The 20,761-nt window shown below is 36.6% G+C and overlaps 1 protein-coding gene across 2 annotated transcripts in view; it reads right to left on the reverse strand.

Moving 5' to 3' along the window:
- The window catches only part of Sult2a6 (sulfotransferase family 2A, dehydroepiandrosterone (DHEA)-preferring, member 6), a 32,468-nt gene extending 12,049 nt beyond the window's left edge, over window positions 1–20,419 (reverse strand). The window contains exons 1-4 of one of the 2 annotated variants that reach the window (NM_001081325.2): window positions 20,247–20,419; window positions 18,953–19,161; window positions 15,881–16,007; window positions 2,152–2,246 (exon numbers count right to left, since the gene is read on the reverse strand). In NM_001081325.2, coding sequence (NP_001074794.1) covers window positions 2,152–2,246; window positions 15,881–16,007; window positions 18,953–19,161; window positions 20,247–20,382 — 567 coding nt within the window. In that variant the 5' untranslated portion in view covers window positions 20,383–20,419. The remainder of the gene's footprint in view (window positions 1–2,151; window positions 2,247–15,880; window positions 16,008–18,952; window positions 19,162–20,246) is intronic. The other variant, XM_006540268.1, reaches the window with a different exon arrangement.
- Between the last annotated feature and the right edge of the window lie 342 nt (window positions 20,420–20,761).

A 20,761-nucleotide genomic window follows, 5' to 3' on the forward strand; every position in this document is an offset into this window, starting at 1 on the left:
CATCATTGGGAAGAGAGGCCTCTTGCTCTTGCAAACTTTATATGCCCCAGTATAGGGAAACACCAGGGCCAAGAAGTGGGAGTGGGTGAGTAGCAGAGCAGGAGGGGTGGAGGGTATAGGGGACTGTCAGGATAGCATTTGAAATGTAAATGAAGAAAATACCTAATAAAAATTGGAAAAAGAAAAAAAAAGCATCACTAGTATTAAATAAGTTTAAAAAAAAAGAAATTTACTGCCATATATTATAGAGAATAAAATGCCCTAAATGGATGTCTCCATCAAATCCCTCTTTCCAGACTAAGGGAACCCTGCAGAAGAAGAGGCTGAAAGACTGGATGAGAAAGAGAAAATGGAACACACCAAAAGATATGAACCCTCTACGACTGAAGCAGCATGAACAGAGCTAGGGACGTTCTTTCACACATACTCTGTGTCTATATCTTTGCCTCCAGTTTAGTGTTTTCTTGAGATTCCTGAATGAATGAGTGGGTTTCTGATCCTAGTGCTTTCAATCAGACTGTTTTACTTTTGTTGGTTTGACTTGTCTATCATTGATGTGATAGTTTTTTCATCACCACACATTATTTGACTTACACATACACAGCATGGTTCATCATTGGAGGAAGTCAGGAAAAGAAGTTAAAAAGCACAGGAAGCTGGTGGTTGGTACTGATGCTGAGGAAATAGAGGCATGCTGCTTGTTGGCTGGTTTACCTTGGTATATACAGCCTGTTTTCTTTTTTTTTCCATTTTTTATTAGGTATTTAGCTCATTTACATTTCCAATGCTATACCAAAAGTCCCCCATATCCACCCGCCCCCACTCCCCTTCCCACCCACTCCCCCTTTTTGGCCCTGGTGTTCCCCTGTACTGGGGCATATAAAGTTTGCAAGTCCAATGGGCCTCTCTTTCCAGTGATGGCCGACTAGGCCATCTTTTGATATATATGCAGCTAGAGTCAAGAGCTCCGGGATACTGGTTAGTTCATAATGTTGTTCCACCTATAGGGTTGCAGATCCCTTTAGCTCCTTGGCTACTTTCTCTAGCTCCTCCATTGGGAGTCCTATGATCCATCCATTAGCTGACTGTGAGCATCCACTTCTGTGTTTGCTAGGCCCCGGCATAGTCTCACAAGAGACAGCTACATCTGGGTCCTTTCAATAAAATCTTGCTAGTGTATGCAATGGTGTCAGCGTTTGGATGCTGATTATGGGGTGGATCCCTGGATATGGCAGTCTCTACATGGTCCATCCTTTCATCTCAGCTCCAAACTTTGTCTCTGTAACTCCTTCCATGGGTGTTTTGTTCCCAAATCTAAGGAGGGGCATAGTGTCCACACTTCAGTCTTCATTCTTCTTGAGTTTCATGTGTTTAGCAAATTATATCTTATATCTTGGGTATCCTAGGTTTGGGGCTAATATCCACTTATCAGTGAGTACATATTGTGTGAGTTTCTTTGTGAATGTGTTACCTCACTCAGGATGATGCCCTCCAGGTCCATCCATTTGGCTAGGAATTTCATAAATTCATTCTTTTTAATAGCTGAGTAGTACTCCATTGTGTAGATGTACCACATTTTCTGTATCCATTCCTCTGTTGAGGGGCATCTGGGTTCTTTCCAGCTTCTGGCTATTATAAATAATACAGCCTGTTTTCTTAAAGAACCCAAGGAAGGCAGATCCCACAAGGGGCTGGGCCCTCCCCCTTTATTTAATGATTAAGAAAGTGCCTTTCAGGTTGGCCTACAGCCTGATCTTGTAGAGGCATTTTCGTAACTAAAGTTCCCTCCTATCAGGTGATTGTAGCTTGTGACGTGTTGACACACAACTATCCAGCACATTATTTTATATTGCATTCAATTTTCTTTTCTTGATTTGAGGGCTTGTTGTTGGATTAGATTTTCTTTGGCAGAAAACTTTTAAATTTGGGTGGTTAAGGATGCATAGAGGGTCTGGAAGACCTTGAGGAGAGGGTTAATATGATCAAAATACATTCACATTTAAAAGTTCTTTTAATTAATGAAAAGAAGGTAAGATTTAAAGAGTCAAAAAAAAAAAAAACCAAAGAAACAAAAATCATAGTTCTCAGTAACCTTCCTCATTACTAGGCTCTAGTTCCTAACTGAGTGGTGACTGTGAGACGAATGCTCACCTTTTTCATGTCTTCATAGTACAGCACCAAGAAGTTGTTCCTTTCTCTCATGGACAGCCAGCCATGGATGTGTTCAAACCATGATCCATATCTAACTGTGTGCAGGGAGAAGTAGAGTGTCAATTACAAAGCAGTAACACAGGGTCTGCTTGACTTTCTCCATTTTCTGAAAGCAGCAGCAGAAAGCTTCACTGAGAAAAATCTAATTAGTCTGTGTTTATAGTATTAAACATGATATTTGAGGCAAATACGCAAGTAGAGTTGATAAAATCAAGTTCATTAACAAACTCATTAACTCAGAGACTTACCACTGATGCCATGAGGAGATATCCTACTGCCAAGGTGCAAGGACAGAGGTGTGTGCTGGGGGAAATCTAATATACCAATACAGAAATCCAGAGGGGATTCTGTAAATAAATGCCTCCTGGTGAGGTGTACTAGAAAGACAGAAAGATTTGATGACAGAGGTGGAAGAATGGTATTTTGTATAGTGCTAGAAAGATTCCCATCAGTACAGCAATCTATTGGCTAAAAACTAATGGTAGTATGAATCAAAACTTTATAACATCATTAATCATCACACCAATAAAGTGAGTAAGGGGAATATGGAACATTTCTCTCTTTCTCTCTCTCTCACTCTGTGTATGTGTGTGTGTGTGAGAGAGAGAGGGAGAGGGAGAGGGAGAGGGAGAGGGAGAGGGAGAGAGAGAGAGAGAGAGATAGAGAGAGAGAGAGAGAATGTTTGTGAGGTTTTAGAATCTCCTTAGCATATGAATTGGAGGCAGATCTGCAATTCCCTATAGAGATATCCTTTTCATTTCTTAGTTTTCAATTTTCAGTCCCTGATTTTGCACATAATGTTCTTATTCTGCATTGATCTCACATGCTACAGTACAATACAATGTACCATGCCAGATGTGTCTATTAGTGCAATAATGACACAATGGTTATGGGGTTACTTAAATGATGTCTGATTGGATTTGAGTCTTGATCCTCAGGATGAAATTCATGCCTAGTACTATAATCCTGGTCATGAATCCATGGCTGATGATGTCATAGTTTCAAACTAGTGTTTTTAATGTCATTTTACTAAATGGTCATATTGACAAACTACCGTCTAAATATTTGTACTTATACTGATGGATTTATGCTGTTCTTTACCTTTGTTAGAGATTATATTTTCCAGTAGGATTTATTTAATGCAGATTCTCATAAGTGATACAAATGTTCAGCACAAATGTGAGTGCTGTCATTGATGTGATTTCTATCATTCCCTACCTAAGGCACAGGAAATATCATGTAACAGGAAGTAGAAAGTAAGAGGTAGAAAATGGAGTACAGTGCTTGAAATTGTCTTTTGTGAATATTTTACTCTGAACATGAATTGACTATTATGCAAATGTGCTTATATCATCAACGGTTGCCTTGAGAATAACTGCATAACATAAAGTCTGTTAATATACCAGGATGGATGGGAGAGGGTATTCTGAGTCCCTTCTCCTCATTGAAGATCTATGTGCAGTTGATGACTGCCAGATGAAAAAGACTTCCACACACTTTTGGTATAGCACCACTCTTTATTTAACTCCACAGTACATACACCCGAAAATGTATAGGCAACATTAATTGGAATGGGTGGTTTTAAAACCCAGTGATGGGGCTGGAGAGATGGAGTGGGGAGTGTATCCAACATGATGACTCACTATCTTCTGTAACTTTATTTCCAGAGAATCTGATGTATTCCTGGCCACTGTGGGTAATACATGCATTGTGGTTCACATACATATATGCAGTCACCTTGATATAAAATAAAAATAATTCCTTAAAAAATGAGTATACAAAGTTGGATGGTTATGGAATAAGAGGAGTATGTGGGAGGAGTCAGGGAAGGGAATGAATGTGATAATAATACAATGTATGGAATTATCAAAGAGTTAGAAGATATATTTAAAAACATTTCAAACAAAGATAGATCAAAGAGATGCTAAGAGAACTCAAAGAACATTAGTCTTTTAACAGTTAGGAGGAAGATCAATGAAAGGAATGCTTCATTTTACAATTATATACATGGAAATTCAGAGAATATGGAAAGCCCTAGGAAGATGACGTTAATGAAATCATTTATAAAGATTTAATTTAAGTTTTTGGATATGCTTATGTGTTGTTATGTGAAATTGCTTGTATGTGTGGCTACAGCTGCATAGGAAAGAAGAGGGTGTCCGTTGCTCTGAAGCTGGAATTATAGAAAGTCATGACCCACTTAGGATGTGAGACCTGGGAAACAGAATACACTCCTTAAAAAAAAAAAAAAAAAAGCAACTGCTATAGACCATTGATCCATCTCCCCAGCCTCTAATGGTATCATGTACATGAGGAAGATATAATCGCAACTTTATTGAATAATGAAAATTAGAAATTAGTACAAATACAAAATTGTAAATGAAATAGGTTTTCAAAAGAGAATGGTGGGATTTTTTATGGTTCAATGTAGAAAAGTGCTTATCATATAAGCCCCATGATCAAATATGTCTCTATACCTTGCGTAAATCAGAAGGAAATGATTGACTCCACAAATTTGCCCTCAGGTTCTCACTGATGTTCTGTGACATGTTTGTATCCAAATAGACACTATGCACATATAAACCCCAGATAATAATAAAGAATATATCTTTAAAGGAAAAAAAGAAGGCAGCTGGACACAATCTATAAATACCCTGTTTGACAGTCTTAATGAGGAATCATGTAGGTAACACTGGCCTGTGCATATGTCTTTAAAACATTTTCATGACTGTTAATTGATGATGTAGATGGATGATGTGCATTGTGGGCAGCACAATTTTTACTCAGGGTGATACTGACGAGTATAATGGAGGAAAAATCTAGGTGAAGGAAAAAAAGCTAAGGCCTACATTTTTATTCTCTCCCTGCTCATGCCTGTGTAAACAAAGAAAGTAAATTGAAATCAGTAAGAGAGGATCACTAAGACAAATACAAAGGAAGATCTTTCAGAAAAACAGGTTCATCAACTAGAATTGTAAAGGCAGGAAGGCTATAAATCTGTATTGCAAGTTCTAAAAAGACAACCACTGACAGGTCAGAGTACTATACCTAGCAGTGCTACATGTCATAACTGAAGGAAAAAAATTGTATGTTGAAAAGCATGCAAAATTAATTAATGGCCATCATGTCTGTTCTACAAAATAGACTTAAGAAAAACAATTGTATCTGTAAAACCACAACAGCAGAAGTTAGTTTCAGCAGACAATTTGATACATCCCAGTGTCACCTTAGAGTCTCAGTTAAGAGATTGCCCCCATCAGATTTGCCTATGACTATGTATTTGAGTGATTTTCTTTATTGAATATTGAGGTAGTAAGGCCCACAGATTAAACATGTGGACCTTGTCTGTATGAGAAAACTAACAGAGGATGACTCTGAGTAAATTAGTAAGCTGATTTATATACTGTTTTCACTTCAGTTCCATCTTAAGACACTGCCCTGACTTCTCCTGTAGGTAGAGTAGATTTTTCACCTGAAAGTGTAAGTCAGATAAACATTTTCTGCTCCTAAGGTGCTTCTGGTAAGAGTATTTTATCAGAGAAACCATTCCAAACTAGACCATTAGTTAAACAAGAACAAAAGAACAGCTTGTGTACCATGGCAAAATCATCAAAATGACAAGAAATAGTAGATTCCTTTCAATGATAACTGTATCCTAATGTCTATACTTTAATCAAAAGATACAGGCTAATACATTGTATCAAAAAGTGGGAAGTATATATTTGTTGTACGCCTTCATAAAATATAGATGGGATCTTATAATGACATGATCAAGCAAAGTGTTTCAGAAAGTGGAACTAGAAATCAAGCAAATGTTGCTGATATAATTTAACCAAACAGACTTGAACCAAAATCTGGTGAGAAATGATAAACTTCACTTTGTATTGATTAAAAGAATAAAACATGGAGAGGACAGTGCAATTCTAATCACAGGTCCACCCAGTTGCACACAGAAAATGCTACAAGATATAAAATAATGAACAGTAGTGTCACTCTGAACAGCTGACACATGATCTCACTAAAAACTAAGCAGAATTAAATGATGTCCCAGAAAATAACAGGCTAACAGATATCTATGGAACACTAAATATAAACACTGCAGAATATACATTGTTCTCAGCATCTCGTTGAACTATCACTTAAGTAGATATATATTAGGGCACAAAAAAGTCTTAACTAAGTTAAAACAATTTCTTATATTCTACTTTACAAGAATGAAATGACTACAAATAAATGAAAAGAGAAATTCCAGAATACAAACAAACTCATGGAGATTTAACACCTCATAACTAAATGATACATGAGACCTTGAAGAAGTTAAGAAACAAAAAGACTCCTACAATCAAATGAAGATGAAAACAAAACATTTAACTTGTGAAATAAAATGAAAAAAGTTCTAAGAGAAATATTTAAGCTCAAAGTACCTCTATTAAGAAACCAAAGAGATTGCTAATACAGTAGTTAATGGTTCACCTTGGAGATTGGGGAAAGAACAAAGCAAACACCAAACTTAATAGGTAGAAAGAGATCCGTGACATCACTGTTGATATTCGGGAAAATAAAATCATCACAATATGAAAACCAATATAGAGTAGATGAAACAGAGTTATTTCCTTCCAACTATTAACTATAATGATCAAATCTTATCTAAACTTACCTAAAGAAATAGCAAATGTCAAAACAAATACAGTAAGACGTGAAAGGAGAGTCATTATGTCAGGCACAATTGAAATATAAAATTTTTAGAGTTTACTTTAAAAAAACATGCCACTAAACTCAAAACCTAAAAGATATGAATGAGTTTGTTCGGACCTTGGGTCCGAACTCTGCAGCTAGTCCCACAACACCCAGAAGAAGCTCCACTCCCAGGTGCTCTAACACACCCAGGATCATAGTATCAGGTGAGGAGAACACATTTGTCCCAGCAATACTGGGAGTACCTGGGACCAGCAGGATACAGGGAAGCAAAAACCTGAGACTTTGCCCTGAACAGACCTTGTCCTGAACTCTGCAGCCAGTTCTACAACACCCAGATGACGCTCCATTCTTAGGTTCTCTAAAACACCCAGGATCCCAGGATCCCAGGGCTTGGTCACACCAGCAGCTCAGTGTCCCAGAAGCAGTTTCACTCCCAGGAGCTCTGACACACCCAGGATCTCAAGATCACTGGATCCCAGAATCACAGGATCCCAGAGAGAGCTGGACTCTGAGGAGTTCTGACACAACCAGGATCACAGAAAGGACAGGCTCCATTCAGATTTAGAGGGGACATGTAGAACTGACAAGAACCAGATGGTGGGAGGCAAGCATAAGAACATAAGCAACAGAAATCAAAGTTACTTGGCATCATCAAAACCCAATTCTCCCAACATAGCAAGTCCTGGATACACCACCACACCAGAAAAGCAAGACTCAGATATAAAATCACTTCTCACATTGATGATAGAAGACTTTAACAAGGACATAAATAAATCCCTTAAAGAAACACAGGAGAACACAGGTAAACAGCTAGAAGCCCTTAAAGAGAAAACACAAAAAACACTTAAAGAATTAGCAGAAAACACAATCAAACTGGCAAAGGAAATGAACTTGACCATCCAAGATCTAAAAATGGAACTAGAAACAATAAAGAAATCATAAAGGGGGACAACCCTGGAGTTAGAAAACCTAGGAAAGAGACCAGGAGTCATAGATGCAAGCATCACCACAAAAATAAAAGAGATAGAAGTGAGAATCTCAGGTGCATAAGATACCATAGAAAACATTGAAACAAAAGTCAAAAAAATCCAAAAGGCAAAAAGCTCCTAATCCAAAACATCCAGGAAAACCATGAAACAATGTGAAGACCAAACCTAAGGATAATAAGTATAGAAGAGAGTGAAAAATTCCAAATTATACGGCCAGTGAATATCTTCAACAAAATTATAGAAGAAAACTTCCCCAACCTAAAGAAAGAGATGCCTATAAACATACAAGAAGCTTACAGAACTCCAAAACGACTGTACCAGAAAAGAAATTCCTCCTGTCACATAATAATCAAAACACAAAATATATTAAACAATAAAGAATATTAAACACAGTAAAGGAAAAAGGTCAAGTAACATAAAAAGGCAGACCTATCAGAATTACACCAGACTTCTCACCAGAGAATATGAAAACTAGAAGATGCTGGGCAGATGCCATACAGACCCTAAGAGAAGACAAATGCCAGCCCAGACTACTATACCCAGCAAAACTCTCAATTACCATAGATGGAGAAAACAAGATATTCAATGACAATACCAAATTTACAAAACATATTTCCACAAATCCAGCCCTACAAAGGATAATACATGGAAAACACCAACAAAAGGAGTGAAGCTACACTGTAGAAAAGGCAAAAAATTAGTCTTTTAACAAACCCAAAAGAAGATAACCACAGAAACATAATTCTACCTCTAACAACAAATATAACAGGGAGTAACTATCAATTTTCTTTAATACCTCTTAACATCAGTGGACTCAACTCCCTAATAATAAGACAGACTAACAGACTGGATATGTAAACAGCACCCAGTATTTTGCTGCATAAAGGAAACATACTTCAGTGAAATAGAGAGACACTACCTCAGAGTAAAAGTTTGGAAAACAATTTTCCAAGTAATAGTCCCAAGAAGCAACTGGAGTAGCCATTCTAATATCCAACAAAATCCACTCAATAGAATCAGATGTATTAAAGTCCAGGTCATAGACAGATGCACTTGGCACTTAAAATGAGCAGAATGCATAGAACCAATCACTTACCTAGGACTAATTGGCTATTCTGGGTCTTTTGTTGTTCCATATCAAATTGAGTATTTTCTTCTTATTTATGTGAAGAATGAGGTGAGGATGTTGATTGTGATTTCATTGAATCAGTAAATTCTTTTGATAGGAAGGTCTTTTTCACAATATTAATTCTACTAAGGTATATGCTTGGGAGGTCTTCAAATTCTAGTTTATTTCTTTAATGTCTTTCTTTACTAATTTAAAGTTTTCATTGTAGATTTTTTTTACATCTTTTGTTATGCATGTTCTAAATATTTTATTTGAGAAACTAGGAAAAGGAGCTTGTCATGATCTCTATCTCAGCCTGATTGTTACTCATATGTATTAATACAGGTAAGTTTTTTAAGTCATTTATGTATCATAAAACTGTGCTGAAATTATTTATAATTTGTACAATTTTCTAATCAAATTTTGGGAATGTTGGTTATAAGATAATATTATTTTCTATTGAAAATAATTTGACTTAATATTTTCCCATTTGTATCCCTACTCTTGCCTTATTTCTCCAGCTAATGCTTCAGTCACATTATGGATGAGCAGTAGGGACAGTTGCCAGTCCTCTTCCACTCGTGATTTTAATGGGGCTTATTAATGGTTTTATTCATTTAGGATGATATTGGCCATAAATTTGTCATACATAACTTTATTATGTTGGAATATGTTTCCTACAGTCCTACTTGTTCTAGGGCTTTTATTAAGAATGCATATTGAATCTTATCAAACTCTTTCTTTTTTTTTAACTGCTTCAATTGTGATGATCATATGATTCTTGTATTTTTTGTCTATGTATTTGATTTATTACATTTATTTCATCTATATGTTAAAAAATAAAAAAATAAAATCAATGAAAAAGAAAATAAAAGTACCAAAATGAAACTAATATTACATTTACAACAATTAAGCAAGTACAGATGGAGAGAAGGTTCAGCAGTTAAAAAAAAATTCCCTGTTCTTCTATAGGACAAGGATTCAGTTTCCAGTACACCTGGTAGTTCACAATGCCCTATTAAAACCTAGAAACCAGACACCTATAGAAAAAGCACATATATGCAAGGAAACACTTCCACAAGTAAACAAAATAAATGTTAAAAAATAGACTTATAATAAGCAACGAGTTTTCAAAAGTTAACATTATTTCTAAATAAAACACACAGCTGAATTTTACAAGACATTAATTCAGAGAACACCAAGGTTGTGAAACTATTCCATAAAAGAAAGAAAAAGAGGCACACAACCACAGTATTTGTCTAAGGCATTACCTTGATATAAAATCAGACAAATATTCAACAAAAAAGAAAAGTGTAGACCAAAATCCATGATTGAACATAGAGGCAAAACTTCTCAATAAAATACTTTCTATCCAAATTCAGGAACACATGAAACAAGTCAAACCCTTCAAAGAGTAGTGAAATGGCTCAAGAGGAAATGGTTTTTCAGCTACCTGATGATCTAAATCCACACAGTGGAAGTTAACCTTTGGTCTTCATCTGCCCACATGGTCACACATGTACTCCCTCACTACACACATATGCACACACACACACACACACACACACACACAACACACACACGCACACAAACACACACATGCACAAATACACACAAAGAGACAGAGAGATGGGGAGGGATATGTAATATAAATATAAACATAAATATAATTATAAAGTTATAATTTATATATATAATATGTGCATGTCAAAGTACCTTTACTTTTAGATGATATAATTCTACCAATAAGAGTTCTGAAAGTTTTTATCAGGAAACACTTGGATCTGATAAAGATTTTTTATCACAGTGATCAGATATAAAATTAACATACAAACATTAGTAGACTTTATCTAAAAATGACAAATTGAGAAAAAAATCAGAGAAATAAGTCTGTCGTGGAGTTTTGGTTTTGGTGGTGGATAATTGAGTGAATTGAGGTGATATTGAAAGTGTAAATTTAATGTGAAGCTTCACAGTTTCTTTTGAATACCAATTCTAACTATATATAAATTCATTAAGATGCAGAGAATTCCATATCCAGGGATCCACCCCATAATAAGCTTCCAAACGCTGACACCATTGCATACACTAGCAAGATTTTGCTGAAAGGATCCAGGTATAGCTGTCTCATGGGAGACTATGCCGGGGCCTAGCAAACACAGAAGTGGATACTCACAGTCAGCTATTGGATGGATCACAGGGCTCCCAATGGAGGAGCTAGAGAAAGTATCCAAGGAGCTAAAGGAACCTGCAACCCTTTAGGTGGAACAACATTATGAACTAACCAGTACCCCGGAGCTCTGGACTCTAGCTGCATATGTATCAAAAGATGGCCTAGTCGGCCATCACTGGAAAGAGAGGCCCATTGGACACACACACTTTATATGCCCCAGTACAGGGAAGTGCCAGGACCAAAAAAATGGGAATGGGTGGGTAGGGAAGTGGGGGGGAGGGTATGGGGGACTTTTGGGACAGCATTGGAAATATAATTGAGGAAAATATGTAATAAAAATATTTTTTAAAAGATGTATAGAATTTGAGTATTGTTAGATTTGTTATATTTTATCTAATCATTTGAAGTTTCCTTATAATAAACTTAATTTTTTTTAAATTTTCATAATAACTTCTTTTAAAATGTAAAAAGAAAATGTGGGAAAAGAGAAACACCAGTGGGTGTGCACACTCACACAGTCACATTGAAATCACTGTGAAGTTTACTCAAAAATCTGAAAACAAATTTCCATGTGACTTAGCACTACAATATTAAGTATATACTGAAACTACTAAGGTGTATACTACTATATAGCTATGTGTATATTACTATGTACTTAGGTGTATACTACTACATACTTAGATGTTTGCTACTATATACTTAAAAGTATATTACTACACTGAAGTGCACACTACTATGTACTTAGATATATAATACTACATCCTTAGGTATATGCTACTATGTTGTTAGGTATATATTCCTACATACTTAGGTATATACTGCTAACAGGTAGTTGAACATCTGTGCTCATTAAAATCTACTCAGAATAGCTAGGAAACAGTTTCAGCCTGTGTGCCAATCAACTGAAAAACAAATAATGAAGTTGTGATGTGTGTACATAATGAAATTTTATTCAGCTATAAAAATAAAATTATGAGCTTCTTAGGAAAGATTGAACTGGAAAATATACTCAATAAGGTAACCCAGGCACAGATAGACAAACAGTATTTGGTCTCTGTCATATGAGTATCCTAGAGAAATTCTTATTGTGTTTAATTTGAAGTACATATAAAGGACAGAAAATTAAAAAGAAGACATTACAAGGAGAACAAGAAAAAGGCAACTTAAGGAAAGAAACATTCAGGAACACTTATAATGTGGAAGTGGAGAGGATGAATATGAGAATGAGGTGATATATACAAAGATGTCATGGTAAGATGAATGATATAATTAATAAAAACAAGAATACATGAAAATACCTTATAGAAACTCATTAATATATTAGTTTGAAAGCTCATTAATGTATTAGTCAATGCACATTGCCTAAGTAGAAAATACTGCTTGTAGAAGGCATAGGTTGTTAAATGAAAATTTCAAGTTGGGCGGTGGTGGTGCATGCCTTTAATCCCAGCACTTGGGAGGAAGAGGCAGGCAGATTTCTGAGTTCAAAGCCAGCCTGGTCTACAAAGTGAGTTCCAGGACAGCCAGGGCTATACTGAGAAACCCTGTCTCAAAAAACAACAACAACATAAACAAACAAACAAACAAAGATAATTTCATTGTTAGTATTGGGAAACTTCCCTTGAAGTTGTTGCCTGGAAAATGCCTGAGGATCCAAATAGTACAGGCAATTTTCACTGTTGTCAGTTGCCCAGAAAAAGTAGTTGGTAAGACCCTATCACTACAGACATCCTTATGTGCCATCATGGAACATAAAGAAGGCAAGCTGCCTTCCTGATGGATAGCCCTCACAGTGTCAGGCAGCAATGTTATTAGGAGATTGTATTCAACAAGTACTCAGCTGTGGATACTGTGATCTATACTTCAGTCAGCCTTACAAGATATGCTTACTGGTCAATAATGGCTATTGTGTTATGAGGCAAATAGAGTTTTTTTGATTGGTATTGAGAAGATCTCACAGATAGTCTAGTAATTATGGTTAAATGCCCATTTTGGGGAGGAAATAGATCCTAGAGTTTAAGGCATCATTGTTATTCTGCTAAACAAACATGATGTGAACATCAAATTGTCTTCCAAATAGCCATGGACTTTTTTTTTTTTTTGCTTATATATCTCTACTGTCAGCTTGATCAATAGATGCTTCTTATAATAGGCAGTGGTAATTTCAGAGATTCAAAACTAGCCAAAGTGCTGAGAATAAGTGTCCTTTCAGTGCTCAACATACATGAGAAATCTATAGCCTGCAGTATAGACTTAGGAAACATCAAGCAAGAAGGTATGAGAATGATGTAAGACCCTAAATATAGGGTAGAATGATGTGGAATATTGTCTCTTAGAAATGGCATGGCCATAGCACTCTTGAACTCATAGTAGCTTTGATTACTGTTCAATATCTCAAAAGAAATCTGGGTGTGTAATATTCTATCAAAGAGAAAGGAGGTGCTTAAAACCCCTACTCATTTCTTGAAGATTTATAGGCAGTTAACAGTAGCTAGGTGAGGGCTCATTAGAGTATCCTCCATGCTGCAGCTAGAGGATATTAGTGGTTGCTGGTGGAGGGTGATTTTTTTTTCCAGGAGAGTGGCTACTGGTAAGGTACCCATGTTCCAGCAAATGACTCCTTGTCTTTGCTCCAGTAATCAGTAGGAACTCACTGCATCAAACACACACACATGAAGAAAAGGAATATGAAAGTAGAAAGGAAAGTTATTTGGGAAAAGAAATAGTATCAGCAAGAATGGGTAAAAGGCAAGAAAGATATGTGGGCTATTATTGTTATCAAATACCTGTAGTACTAATAAAACTCTTTATTATATATAATCAATATATTTCCATAAAATTTAAATAATAAAAAGCATAAAGGATCCTCCTGTCTATCTCTGAAAATATTTTTGAGACGAATAAGATATTAGAATTTACAATATTTAGAATGATGCACTTGAATAAAATGGTCAGGCTAATATATAAGATTTTAAGAAGCCATTACAAAATGACTAAGAAAATCCATAAATGAGAAGCATGATAAGAAGAAAACAGAATTTGTTATTTTTCTGTTGCTGTGATAAGACAAAATGAACAAAGGCAATTTAAAGAGAAGAGAGCTTGTTTCTGTCAGGCAGAACTACAGGAATGGAAAGCTCAGATTTCATTTTCCTAAACTACAAGCAGGAAACAGAAGGAGTAAGCTGGAAATGGCTTAAGAGTTTTATTTCTCAAAGCCCACCTTGAATGGAATACATCCTCCAAACAGGCTGTGCCTTATAAACATTCTGAAAAAGTGCCACTGACTGGGAAACAAGTGTTTAAAAATGGGAGCCTAGGTGCACCATTTCTTATTTAAATTATGATTGATGTCAGTATTGACATTAGGTCTGGAAAGACTAGTTAGTACTAATGGTGGTGAAATACTATGTCATGGGGCAAGCTGTGGCTGTGCCCTGTTCTGTGGTGGTGTGTGAGAAGAGAAAGACTTCACAATCAGGTTTGAAATAGTGATGAGCCTTGGGCCCACAGACTGGTTGGATGTAGAGACACAAAATGGAGCCTACAGAAGATACTAAAGGGCTAGAGATGTGGGCCGTTTATGTAACACACATGAACTTGTGGGTTTGAGCCCCAGCACCAAATAAGTAGAGTACACAGTAGGTGTTTGTAGTCTTAGAGCTCAAGAGGTAGCAGAAGAAGGAACAATGCTTCAAGTACATCCCTAAGTATATAGAGAGTTCAAGGGCAACCTAAGTTATATCTCACTTTGTCCTCATAAAAAATAAGTCTCTGAGACATGGGACTGGGGAAACTCCAGAGACTCTATGGTGGTCACTCTATCTGAGACTCTTAACAGTAGATGATATGGAGCCTGAAGTGCCACGTCCTGTACCCAGGTAGAACTCCCAGTGGAGGGATGAGGACAGCAACCCATCCACAAAATCTTTGGCCCCAAAAGTGTCCTACATACAAGATGTACATGGACAAAGATGGTGAAGAGACTGAGAGAATGGACAATTAATGACTGCCAAAAAATGACATACACACCATGGGCAAGAAATAATCCTTGACAGTATTTTTGATAGTCTGATATGCTTGCAGACAAGAGCCTAGAAAAACTGTACTCTGAGAGGCACCACCAAAAAGATAACTAAAATAGATGTAGAATACCACAGCCAAACATTAGATAGAGATCTGGGAGTCTTCTGGAAGAGTTGAGGAAAGCATTGATGAACCCAAAGAGGATAACAACTCTATAGAAAGACCAACAGAGTCATCTAACTTGAACCTTTGGGCACTCTCAGAGACTAAACCACCAACCAAAAAGCTATCATGAGCTAGACATATGATGCCTGCACATATGAAGCATATGTGCAGCTTGGTATTCAAGCAGATCTTCCAACAACTTCAACTGGGGCTATCCCTGAATCTGTCTCCTGCCTGTGGATCCCATTCCCCTACTTGGCTGCCTTGTCTTTCCTCATTGGTAGAGAATGCACAAAGTCCTGAAGAGAATTGATTTGTCATGGTGTGGAGATACTCTGGGGGCACCTACCACTTCTCAGAGGAGAGGGGAATGGAGAAAGGAGCTGTGAGAAGGGGACATTGAGAGGACAGAGGTGCTGGATATTGGGATATAACATGAATAAATAAATTATTTAATGAAATAAATGTCTCTGAGTTTTCCCCATCTCCTATATTTCATAGGTTACTCACCATTTCCTTTCAGGAATTGTTCAAAATAAATTCCTAGTGACTCTAGATTCTTCACAAGATTTGTGTTAGCCCAGAAAAAATAACCAGACACTAGAACATCTCTGGGATTTCTGATGAGATAGATCACCTTAAATGGAAAAAATGTAAATGAAGGTCAATAGTTATCCCTCACTTGGTAGAGAACTTCCCCACAGTCCTCATCTAAAAGCACTGGAGCATCCACATTTTGGTCTTCCTTCTTCTTAGCCTTCATATGGTCTTTGAATTGAATCTTGGGTATTCTGAACTTTCTGGCTAATATCCACTTATCAGTGAGTACATATCATGTTTGTTCTTTGTTTACTGAGTCACCTCACTCAGAATAATATTCTCAAGTTCCATCCATTTGCCTGTGAATTTCATGAAGTCATTGTTTTTAATGGCTGAGTAGTAGTACCTCACTGTGTAAAAGTACCACATTTTCTGTGTCCATTCCTCTGTTGAGGGACATCTGTGTTGCTTCTAGCTTCTATGTATTATAAAAATGTCTGCTATGAACATAGTAGAGTGTGTGTCCTTATTACATGTTGGAGCATCTTCTGCTTATATGCCCAGGAATGGTTTAGTTGGGTCCTCAGGTAGTACTATGCTCAATTATCTGAGGACCCACCAAACTGTTTTTCAGAGTGTTTGTACCAGCTTGCAATCCCACCAGCAATGGAAAAGTGTGCCTCTTTTGATTTCTTTTTTCCACTGGTTTGTTTTAGCTCCTTTGTCAAATTTCAAGTGACATTTTGCAGGTATGACAAATTGTAGGTCAAAGGTTTTGTGGCTATCCCTATCCCTCCACTGGAAGTCTTGTCTGGTTAAGGAGATGTTTTGTTCAGGCTCCTTATCAGCAATTATTAGGAGGATTAATTATGGTCACCTTTGTAGAATCTTGGGTGTTTTCATTGCACTACATTTTTACCTTACCCTAGAAATGCCTCTAAATTTCAGTTGACTCTCCCTGTACTTTTTCCCTCCATCTTCTGAACCACAAGATCCCTTCTCTTCCCATCCACACCAGCATTATTGATTCAATTTCCCCTTCCTAGGGAGATTTATATGTCCCCATGAAGCCCTCTTTGTTATTTATCCTCTCTGGATCTGTGCATTCTAGAATGATTGTTCTTTATATTACTGCTAATATTGACATATAAGTGAGTACACATCTTGTGTGTTTTTATGTTTCTGTGTTATCTAACTCAGACTGACCGGCTCCAGTTTCATCCATTTGCCTGCCTATTTAACAGTGTTGTTTATTTTGACAGCTATGTAAAATTCAATTAATTATATGTAAACCATGTTTTTTTAATCCATTATTAGGTTGAGTTCCAGTTTCTACCTATTACAAATAAATCAGATATAAATATAGTTGAGCAAGTTTCCTTACAGAAGGATGGATATCCTTTGGGTATATACAGCTGGGCAAAAAAAGTAACTTTTTTAATTAAATTAATTAATTTTTTACACTTCATTATCCTGAGATTTTTGTTATTACAAATTTAAATTTGAGAATTGCTCTTTCAAACACTGAAAAATTGAGTTGAAATTTTGATGGAGATTGCATTGAATCTGTAGATTGCTTTTGTCAAAATGGCCATTTTTACTATATTAATCCTCCCAATCCATGAGCATAGGATATCTTTCCATGTTCTGAGGTCTTCTTCAATTTCTTTCTTCAGAGACTGGAAGTTCTTGTCATACAGATCTTTCACTTGTTTGGTTAGAATCACACCAAGGTTCTTTATGTTTTTTGTGACTACTCTGAAGGGTATCATTTTCCTAATTTATTTCGTAGCTTGTTTATTCTTTGAGTACAGGAAGGCCGCTGATTTGTTTGAATTAATTTTATATCTGGCCACTTTGCTAAAGTTATTTATCAGTTGTAGGAGTTCACTCGTGGAGGTTTTGGGGCCACTTAACTATACAATCATATCATCTGCAAATAGTGATACTTTGATTTTTTCCTCTCCAATTTCCTTTGACCGCCTTTTGTTGTCTAATTGCTCTAGCTAGAACTTCAAGTATTATATTGAATAGACAGGGGGAGAGAGGGCAGCTTTGTCTAGTGCCTGATTTTAGTGGAATTGCTTGAAGTTTCTCTCCAATTAGTTTGATGTTGGCTACTGGTTTGCTATATATTGCTTTTGCTATGTTTAGGTGTGTGCCTTGAATTTCTGATCATTCCAAGACTTTTAAAATGAATGAATGCTGACATTTGTTAAATGCTTTTTTGGCTTCTAATTAAATGAACATTCTTAATAACCTTAATAAGGAACTTTATACACTGTACCAACTATTCTACAACTCATCTCTTTAGGCTTCACTTTCCCTAGCCAAAAGCTTACCAAATCCAGAAGAAAAGGGCATATATAAAATTGGTCACAAATTCATGGTGATATTTTAAAGAACGATTATTCTGTTTGTCTTTGTAGTTTGAGCATAATCTTTTTATAGATTCTATGGTGGCAGGCCTTACAAAATACTTTCTTACTAACTACGAGCTATGATCGATCAGAACCTTGATATCTCTGATTCCTTCTCATGATTCTCTTTCAGTTCCATGGGAGATCTCTGTGGGCTACTGATCTCCATAGGCAGCTAGGCACAGGATGACACTGTGTGTATAACTGACCTTTGAACACTGGTGGCTGATTAGATTGCTTCCCCTATGAGCAATTGTGTCTTAGGTAATTCACCCACAGTGCTTGGTGTATATGTTATTATTAAGATTGAATCATTGACTTTGATGACTATAATATAGTAATATCCACTGTACACTAGATTTTGAACTTTGGTCTATATATGTAGTTTTTGGATGCTCCAGTGTGATATTTCACTTTATTTCTTAAAGCTGCCCAGGATTTCTGTGTGATAGTCCAGATCATGGTATTTTAATATAGTCTGAGGTGGGAAAAAACTCATCACCACCTAGTGTATGAGAATCCCACCTTCACATTTCTGCAAGACCTCCAGGCCCTGTCAGGGTAAAATAAGTTCGAAGAGTGTTTGTTTGGTCAAGGAAAATCTTAACCACTGGACACTGACCTTAGCTTTGGAACTGAAGAAAGACTTGGAGAAAAGATGGATGGGAAGATGGGAGGTCATGAGTCGTGGTCCTTCCTTACTGGTTAATACAGAATATCCACTTTTAGACTCTAGCCAGGGTGAACGTTCCCAATTAGGCACAGATTGGATCCACTTGGGATCTCCCTTGGTCTGAATCAAGCAGACAATCTCAATCAGCCAGTTTGTTCCTGAATGGAAAGGAAAAGTGACTGTCACTCATTTCAAAAGTACTTATGAAAAAAGTCTCAAGTAGAATATATGCTCATACAATTTCCAGTATTATCCATTATCAAGCACACAGATTTGTTGTGTTCACATGTCCACGTTGTGTAAGTACAAAGTATATTCACTCACAATATTCTCAAGCCTTCATTTTGCAAAAGTGAGACCCTATACTCAGCATACACCAACCTGATAATGAAACATCTCCTCCAGGCCTGGGCCACTAATCATTCTCCATTCTGGTGGAATGAATTTTACTATCCCAGATATTTCACAGTAATTTAATCTGCCCTATGAGACTACCTCCTTTAATTTAATTCACAGTCATTGAGATGAACCCAAGCTACAGTGTATGACTGAGAACTTCTTTTTAAGGTGAATAAATTCTTTTGCCCATATTTATCACACTCGAATTTGTGTTTATGTGCTCATTTTTCAGTGGATGTTTCTCTAGCTTCCCTCTCTGAGTTATTCTCTGGTGTGTGTTTTGTTTTGTTTTGTTTTGTTTTCTTCCTGTATTCACACTGCATTTGGATTTTGTGTGTCATCTTGCTTTTGATGCCAGCAGCCTAGTACTTAACCAGTGGTCAGTGCTTTTTCAACACAGCAACCATTATTTCCCTAAACCACCATGATGTCACTTTTTTGGTTTCTTGAGTTTTCAGGATCCATATCCTGGACAAGATCCATGGTAAGTCTAGCTGGAATTGTCCTATCTTGCACATACCTTCACATACACACTGTTATCTCTTGATGTGATTTCTTCTGTTTATTCTTATCACTCCCCCATTTTCTATCTCATCCCCTTAGAGGGAGAACCATGCAGATTCTGCCTCAGTGTCCATTATCATTGTTGTGGTGCCATAGATGATCACCTTATCCCACATAGTTCAGAGGTCTTTCTTTGAGTGGAATAAACACAAATTTCCATGTCCACAAATTATTTCACACATTGATATATAGAACACTCTACTTATCACCCAAAATTAATAAGGATCAAACCATATCCTCCCATATACAATTCGTAACCCTTCTTACTGATGGTCCTTACCTGACTTGGGGTAAGTCAATATGATCAAGTCTTCATCTTTCACCACAAATTTATTATGGACATCTTCCACAATTTCTTTTTGAACCCACATATCAGGAAGAGGTATTCCTTCAAACCAACTATAGTCTGACATCATGAACAGCTCCTTGTAGGTGCTGTTAGGGTTCCAGCCCTGACCACCAGTTCAGCATATTGCAAATGCTGTGAGAGGTAATATTTATAGTGAAGTTAAAAAATCATTAACTTTCTCTAGTTTGTTGTGAAACTAGCTACTGATAGGAATAAGTAAATATTATAATCCATAGTCAACGGTTACTGTATTGAGAAAATTTAAAGTTGTACAAAAAACATTCTGCAGCATTTGTGAGCCCGAGTTCATGACCACAAACCAGAAACTTGGTAAGAAGTAAAAGGATATAGAAATGCATGATAATTTAAAATGTCTTCTAATACAATTTAGCTTTCAGAATGATTTTAAATGTGCAGAAAAATGAGAGATATCATACAGAAACTTT

This window comes from Mus musculus, chromosome 7, assembly GCF_000001635.26.
Source record: "Mus musculus strain C57BL/6J chromosome 7, GRCm38.p6 C57BL/6J".
NCBI lineage: Eukaryota > Metazoa > Chordata > Mammalia > Rodentia > Muridae > Mus > Mus musculus.